At 35.8% G+C, this 8,875-nt stretch overlaps 1 protein-coding gene across 1 annotated transcript in view; it reads left to right on the forward strand.

Annotated features, from left to right (window-relative positions):
* Window positions 1–8,669, forward strand: part of LOC107677418 (anoctamin-5-like) — a 27,175-nt gene extending 18,506 nt beyond the window's left edge. Inside the window, exons 15-19 of the mRNA XM_016472306.1 lie at window positions 1,183–1,313; window positions 4,001–4,206; window positions 5,885–6,087; window positions 6,186–6,291; window positions 7,862–8,669. Coding sequence (XP_016327792.1) covers window positions 1,183–1,313; window positions 4,001–4,206; window positions 5,885–6,087; window positions 6,186–6,291; window positions 7,862–8,098 — 883 coding nt within the window. The 3' untranslated portion in view covers window positions 8,099–8,669. The remainder of the gene's footprint in view (window positions 1–1,182; window positions 1,314–4,000; window positions 4,207–5,884; window positions 6,088–6,185; window positions 6,292–7,861) is intronic.
* The last annotated feature ends 206 nt before the right edge of the window (window positions 8,670–8,875 follow it).

Genomic DNA, 8,875 nt, shown 5'->3' on the forward strand with positions numbered 1-8,875 from the left:
AGTAGGTGGCAGCAAGTGACTGTTAATGAGTGAGTCATTGAGATTCAACCGATTCATTCAAACGACTGATTCACTCCGAAACAAAGCATTTGACTGTGGCTGTGTCCGAAATCGCCCCCTATACCTGTCACGGGTGCACTGCTGAGCGGACTGAGGAGCAAGGAACGGAGAGAGACGAGGCGTACATTAATCCAAAATCTTACTACTGGAGCTGCTAGTTTGCTAGTTTCAAATGATTAATAAACAGCAAGCACAAACTATGCAAAAGCAGCATTCCTTCCGGTGCACTCAGTGTCCGAATTCACTACTCGTTTTCATTCACTCCTAGTGAACTGAATTAGTGACCTAATGTAGGGAATAGTGAAGGAGGGTATAGGGGGCGATTTCGGACACAGCCTGTGTTAATGAGTGAATCACTGAATCATTTATTCAACCGTTTCGTTCAAAAAGCTGGTTCATTCCGAAACAAAGCATTTGACAAGCAATATTATGTTTAAAATGTAAGTCACTTATTGCTTTACTGAACTTGTATAAAATGATTATTAAATGTGTTCATGCTGATATTTGCAGAAAAACGGTAGGCTACTCTTTGTGTGATATAGATTAAGTTAACCATATTAAATTATATAAACAAAGCATACAGAAGCATTTTTGCCATCTACAATTTAGAATGCCTTGAATTTTGAGTTTTAATAGACTAATAAATCACGTGCGTGCACTCTCTGTGATATACTTGATAATGTCAGATCACACATCATTACAACAACACTTACCATATTATCGCAGACGATATACTGTATAGCGCACGCCTCAGACTTGACTTGAGTGGAAAATGAATCATCCGCGGTTGTGCGCGCACTTGTCTGCACATGAGCAAAGGTGTTTTTAAGAGTCTAACTTGCAGAGGGCAGACCACTGTCTGATTCGTCAAACCTGCTTTCCTGCAGTCTGTGTTCTTCTGACTTCTGTCTATTTTGTAGTAAGAAATTAATATGCTTCGGGGAAATGTATCAGAGTGAAAGTATACATTTTAATTAAGAAATGTAGTGGAGTAAAAGTAAAAGTTGGCTGAAATATAAAAACTCAAGTAAAGTACAGATACTCTCCAAAAAATACGTACTTCGTTACAGTACTTATTATTACTTTGTTACAATACACCACTGTATCTCTGTCTGTGTGTAGCTGGCTGTGTAACTGGTGGGTGAGCAGAAGTGCTCGTAATCATCCGGAGAGTCTGTACAGCCGCTGGGAGCAGGATCATGACCTGCAGAGCTTCAGTCAGCTCGGCCTCTTCTACGAGTACCTGGAGATGGGTGAGTGTCCGGCAGCTACAGTACATCAGTGCTGAAAAACTACATTAGTTTAACTACATTATCATATGTGACCCTGGACCACAAAACCAGTCATAAGGGTCAATTTTTCGAAATTGAGATTTATACATCATCTGAATAAATAAGCTTCCATTGATGTATGGTTTGTTAGGATAGGACAATATTTGGCTGAGATACAACTATTTGAAAATCTGGAAAATGAGGGTGCAAAAAAAAAACAAAATATTGAGAAAATCTGCTTTAAAGTTGTCCTTAGCAATGCATATTACTAATCAAAAATTAGGTTTTGATATATTTACGGTAGGAAATTTACAAAATATCTTCATGGAACATGATCTTTACTTCATATCCTAATGATTTTTGGCATAAAAGAAAAATCAATAATTTTGACCCATACAATGTATTTTTGGCTATTGCTACAAATATACCCCAGCGATAAGTGCTTATTGTTAGGGCTGCACAATTAATCGAATTTCTAATCGCGATTACAATTATGGATGCCACAATTACGTAATCATTCAATTAATCGTTCAAAGTCCACTTATGTTATTCTGCACGCTTAAGATATGTTTTTTTTTCTTTCTACATGTTATCTTAAGGTATTTTAGTTTTTTTAGTTTTAGTATAACATATTTGAAATCGCTATCAACAGTTAGTATCATTGTTTTAGTTTTAGTGTAACATTTCATATTTTTACTTTTTTTTTATAATTTAAAGAAGAAACCAATCCGATGTATATTTGACATTTGAGGCTTAAGTGTATATTTATTACGTATATATAAATACACACACATGCATGTATATATTTCAGAAAAATATGTAACATTTATATATTAAATATATTTATATATGATATAAATTATATAAATATACATGTAAATATTTTCAAAATATATGCTGTGTGTGTGTGTGTGTGTATTTATATATACATAATACATATACACAGTATACACACATATATTATGTAAACAAAAACTTTTATTTTGGATGCGATTAATCACGATTAATCGTTTGACAGCACATATATATATATATATATATATATATAATAACTATTCATAAAGTATATCTAAAAAATAAAATCAATATTTTAAATTATTACACAGCTCTCTGGAATACTTTGTAGTTGAACTTGTTGTGATCTCTACAAGAAAGTTCATAAAAGTCAGGCTACAAAATGTCATGCCCAAGTCTTTACTTATTTGTTTCATATGTTGCTGTGTAATGAGCCGGCGTTGTGCTGGGGTCCCCATCACTCTGTCAGGGCGTATTAGTTTGCAATAAAAAATGGCTGAGTGTACAAAGCCTTTACACCTCTTCATTTAAGCGTTTTTCTCAGCAAATATTGTGCAATTAAAAATTAAAATTTTAATACATTTTTCTAATCAATTGAAAGCCCTGGTTAAATTTTTAATCTGTCACCCTAATTGAGGTCCTTGTTGTTTTTTGTGCCCAATTAATATTGTCCAGATTTTAAGTGAGATATGATCTGCTCTAGACTTAGGTCAGGGTAGACAACATGGAAAAAAAGGCTGTGAGGGATGAACTTACGGTCTTTGCAGTGGCATGCACTTGTCTTCATTTTTCTTAAAAGTTTTATGGAATTTTTGTCTGTTGAATGTTTTTTTGGAAACGTCGGCTGATCAGTTGGCATGTTGTTAAACAACAGTACAATCCACTGTCCATCGCAGCCTGGTTTTCATTCCTGTCAAACATGCCCTTACATTTGTTCACAAGACTTTTGAGAACTGGATGAGGTAGACTAGAGTTTTTGCTACAAAAACCCTAATTAAGATCTGTAAATGGTAAAAAATATTTCCTTTTTTCTTGTTGTTAGTCTTGTAAAACTTTTAGTGTTGCTAATTACTTAAAAAAATAAAGATACTAAAAAAAGTATCTTTAAAGGCAAGTATTTAAAAGTAATGTAGCTTAACTACTTTAAACCATAAGTAGCTTGTAACTTGACTACAGTTTAAAAGTAGCTTAATGAACACTGATTTACTTTAACTCACCAATACAGAGCCCCAGACATGACATGCAGGAAAAAATATATATTTTGTGGCCATAAATTAACAATTAGTTTACACGATTTACTAGTTCGTCACCTCCTTTTAAGTAAATCATGAGTACAACTTACTAATTTGTCACCTTTTTTTAAGTACATCATGCGCACGATTTACTAATCTGTTGTGTTTGTTGAATGATTTGTGAATATCCGAATGCACCCTCTTTGAGAATAGGCTACATCCCCGTTACAGCCCTGTCATACTTCTTTTATAACAGCAGCAATAGAAGTCTTTTCTCACTACGCAAAAAAAGGACGGGGTTTATGAAACTGCGGACAGGAGTTAGAAAAACACACCCATGAATTCACTAAAATGAGGTAACAAATTAGTAAAATGTGCACGATTTACATAAAATAGGGGAATGAATTAGTAAAACTAAAAAAAATAGTTTTTTACTATAAAAAATAGTAGACGTATTAGTAAGTCATGGGAACTAATTGTTAATTCATATTTTTTTCTCTCGCATGTCATGTGTGGGGCTCCATACACCATCAACTTCTATATGTACAAACCTTCAGCCTGCAGTAACTCAGTCTTACTGACAGATGGCGCTGTAGCTCGTCTATATATGGAGAAACATTTCATCTCGTCTTTGTTTTGCAGTTATCCAGTTTGGCTTCATCACCCTGTTTGTGGCCTCTTTCCCGCTGGCTCCTCTGCTGGCTCTGATGAATAATATCTTGGAAGTGCGAGTGGACGCTTGGAAATTCACCACTCAGTTCCGCCGGCCCGTGGCAGCCAAAGTGCACAACATCGGCGCATGGAACGAGATCCTCAACATGATCGCTGTTTTCTCAGTGGTTACCAATGTGAGTCTGTAGTAATGAGTCGGGAACCACTTTGACTGCATCAGAGTTAGTTGAACAATTCAAACTGATTGTTCAGTGAGTCTTTTGGACTGATTCATTAACAAGAACCAGCTTATATTAATTTTTAGTACACCTACATCTAGGGCTGTCACAATTCCTCGATTCAACCGAGTACTCGATTTAAAAAAATCCTCGATTGAATTTTGCCCGTGTCGAGTAACTGGCAAAATACCGAAAGTGGCACATTTCACGTACGAGAATCCATGAAACGCATTATTAGACCATTTTCCATGGCTGCATGCTATATAAAACCCATTTAAAAATCATAATGCTATTGTGAAGTGAAGTGACATGTGGCCAAGTATGGTTACCCATACTAGGAATTAGTATGGATTAGCTCTGCATTTAACCCATCCAAAGTGCACACACACAGCAGTGAACACACACGCACCGTGAACACACACCCGGAGCAGTGGGCAGCCATTTATGCTGCGGCGCTGTACATTCACTCCCCCCACCTATAATCCCCGCCGGTACGAGACTCGAACTCACAACCTTTGGGTTACGAGTCCGACTCTCTAACCATTAGGCCACGACTTCCCATTCACGAATTGTGAATTCACAAACGCTACGATTTAAATAAATATATGCGATGCAGGTTTACATACGTGCATCTCAGAGCGGCTCTGAACTGTTATTATTTACATGTGTGGAGCATCTCAAACTCCATCTCTGCATATTGTGAGTTTGGGTTTATTATAACGTTCATCTGGGAACGCAACGTGCCATTTCATCAGATTTGTAAGGTAAATTGTTTATAAATCCACGCAAACACAGGAGAATACATCAGTATCTTTCTCAAGATACTAACTGTTGATAGCGATTTCAAAATAAAAGTTTAACCGTCACTCTTGAGTTATTCAAGAAATTACAGTGGCTATAGCATTTCTGTCATAAAGAAATGGACAAATATTAAAGATTAAGTGGACATTTGAATTAAATGATGTTTAGTCAATATTAATCAAAGGATTAGATCGCGCAGTAAAGTGTAAAAACAATCGTCAGGCCGTTGGCACCCTCTGCAAGCATTTGTTATAATATCTATTGTACATTAGCTATATTGTTTGTAATACATAATATTTTAACAGTTTTGTTCAATAAGACCATATGATTACTCGCTTTTGATACTTTATTTGAACTAATTATTGCCTCATTACATGAGCAATATCACTCGAGTACTCAAGCGATACCGGCTCTATATCAGCATGGGGCCAGAGGCAATCACAGCCGCTGATATAGAGCCGGTATCGCTCGATCAATATCTCACAGATCTCAAGATCATCAGATTTGAGAACCAGAACGAACTGTTGTATAATATTATATATGTACTGTATTTAAGTCATCTTAAAACCTATTGTTCGCTTAGGTCTATTTTTATTACCACAAAAAAAAAATGATTATAATTATCTGATTACTCGATTAATTGTCCGAATAATCAACAGATTACTTGATTACCAAAATAATCATTAGTGGCAGCCCTACTTAAATCTTTACTGTATTATTTTCAATAATTCTATAGCCTTTAATTTGCTTCTAAACTGGTAATGAAGATTATCCTGAATAGAAATATCAAAGTAGGTTGTGTAACAGTATTAGATGTCATTTATTTGTCTTTCAGGCTTTCATTGTCTCATTCACATCTGACATGATCCCTCGGCTGGTGTATAAGTATGCGTATCACCAGGGTAATGAGAGCACGATGGAAGGATACATCAACAACAGCCTTTCAGTCTTCAACATCTCAAAGTTCCAACCGGAAAACCGTCCAGACGATGGCGAAAACCCGGATTGGTTCTACAGCTCCAACATCACCACCTGCAGGTACGGTTGTGTATGTTTTTACTGTATCTTTTAATTGACAGATTTATTGTGACACTGGTAAATGTACAATACACATGAATGCTGTGTGGATGCTGTAGGTACCGTGACTACCGCTACCCTCCAGGACATGAGAAGCAGTACACTCATACCATGCAGTTCTGGCACATTCTCGCTGCCAAATTAGCCTTTATCATCATTATGGAGGTATGAGCTCTTAAATTCTCTTGATGCCTGTGTCAAAAACAAAGACACTATAGCATGCTTTAAAAGAACATACATACTTACTAACTGAATTGAAAATGTATTAGAAATGTATTATAAAATGAAAATGTTTTTGTTTAAATTTAAAATAAATGCAGTTAACTGAATTTGAACCTCTTAAGTAGGACTGAAATACTTCTTTATATGTAATTTCATAATTACTTTTGAAACATGCATTTAAATATTGCCCATTTGCCCAAATTATGCAGTTTTAATTTAGTACATTTAAAATGTGATAACTTCAAATGTAATATCAAATACACTACAGTTAAAATTATAAAAGTTTGCATGTGCTTTAGTATATTAGTAAACATTGCAAAATAAGTGCCCTTTAAAGCATGATAAAATATCAATAGCATCGTGGGACCACGACGACATACAGTGCAGTTACGCTATGGGCGTCCCAAGTTTAAATCCAGGCTCGAGGACCTTTCCCTCTCTTCTCCGACTTCGCTTCCTGTCACGTCTGCACTGTCCTATGATAATAAAGTGAAAATATGATAAAAATACAAATCTTTAAAAAAAAAAATCAGTAAAATATTTCATTTGAAATTGCAACGTGATCTTTTCTAAATTGTATCCAAGTATGTTAAGAAACATAGAAACAGTCATAGTTAAGTACACTTAAATGGTCTTTATTTCGTTAATATTATATTATCTGCAAGTAGTTGTTTTAAAAATTTGCTTTTAAGATTTGAAATACACTACAAGTGCAGTTAGTTCACAGTTTAATTAATGTTAACAGAATAAACTTTAAAATGTAAAAAAATTTATTTGTAATAGTAAATGTTGGAAAAAATTAAATTATATATATATATATATATATATATATATAATGTCACATACTGGGCAAAAGCACAGTGCTGTGTCTAGGAGAACTTGCAGGTATCACAAACACCTGACTGACGCGTTACGTTCAACTTGAGCGGCAGTCTAAAGTAGTTGATTTAATCCCCAAACAGGCAAAAGTTTACTTCAAGAATGAACAATGTGACATAGATTAGTTTGAATTTCGGTCAGAAAAAAATCAGAGCAAACCGCAAAAGAAAGCACAATCTATATTATAGCTCTCTATATAAAGCATTCAGACTTTTAGAGCCACAGAAAGACAAACGTTTTGCTGAAAAATGCACAATACACAATTTTACATTATCATGTGTCAAAACAAACAGCACATGCTGTTCAGCATTTCCGCCTCGTACTATATAATGACAGCAGACCCTTCTCAGCCGCTCCAGCAAAGGAAGCAACCCGGAAAACTATCGGCATGGATTTTTGCAGATAGCCGATAATTCCGGCAATCAACTATCAGTGCCGATTAATCGGCAAAACCAACACATCGGTCGACCTCTATTTAAAATAGTAATAATAATATGATAAAGAAGTTACACCCTGACTAATTGCTTCATTAATTCTATAAATTTATCGGTTTATAACATTTTTATCTCCAATACATTTGTCACCAGTGCTGAAATAAGTACTAAACTTGTCCTAATACTCTTCTTCTCTCCAGCATGTGGTGTTTGTGGTGAAGTTCTTTGTGGCGTGGTTGATCCCCGACGTGCCGTCAGATGTGAAAGCCCGTATAAAGCGCGAGCGCTACCTCATCCAAGAGTACCTGCACAACTACGAGCTGGAAAAACTCAAAATCCAGCTCAGCCAGAACGGCCCGAACATCGAGCAGTGCACGTGTCCCGCTACAGCCGCCACGCCAGTGAAGATGGAGGTGTTTTCAGACTGTCTGAGCTAACACAGGCCTGCCTGACCTCTCCTGACCTTGACACTAGCACATGAAAGCTTTCACTCAGCCCATGTCTCAAACCAGTCCTCTCTATTTCAACACAAAATCACACGCCACTGGTTCCTAATATCTCACAGTTTATGTTGGATAGTCTTTTCACACCACATCCACTGTTTTGGGGTTTTCCTCAACCATGATATGTTACCCAGAGCCCTCATTTTCAGTCATGTGACCTCTGAGATATGCCTACATAAAGGAAAAGTTTGTATAATATAACAAGATATATGAAGTATGATAATGTTTAAATGTATTTAGATCTACCTAAAGCCATATGAGCTGTAACTCAGTTTCTGTCTATGCAGAATGACACTTGCACTCTACAAGAACAATTAGGTTTTCTCATGCTTTCTACATTATTGTTCTCTGTTAGTGTTGCCAGTGTCTCTATAAGACACTACAAACATAAATACAGACTGTTTATGATCTGTATGAAACACTGTGTGAAAGTCTGGCAGCTGAAATGTCGGTCAAAACGTCAATCTTAGATTTCAACCCAAAACTAAACTGGGTGAAATATAAACTGGACGTTTCAGACGTTTATTATCGCATGAGTGTCTCTTTCACACAGCGTCAAAATACAAGTACTCAGTGACAAACTTTATTGTTTAAATGCCTTTAAGCTACCAAAGATAAAAAGCCTTAACACCATAGACATATGCATGGATCCTTTACATTATAAATATTACACACTTCTATTTACTGTATGTTCTGAGTTCATGTATAAAG

This window comes from Sinocyclocheilus anshuiensis, unplaced genomic scaffold (genome assembly GCF_001515605.1).
Source record: "Sinocyclocheilus anshuiensis isolate Anshui unplaced genomic scaffold, SAMN03320099.WGS_v1.1 scaffold1701, whole genome shotgun sequence".
Taxonomy (NCBI): Eukaryota; Metazoa; Chordata; class Actinopteri; order Cypriniformes; family Cyprinidae; genus Sinocyclocheilus; species Sinocyclocheilus anshuiensis.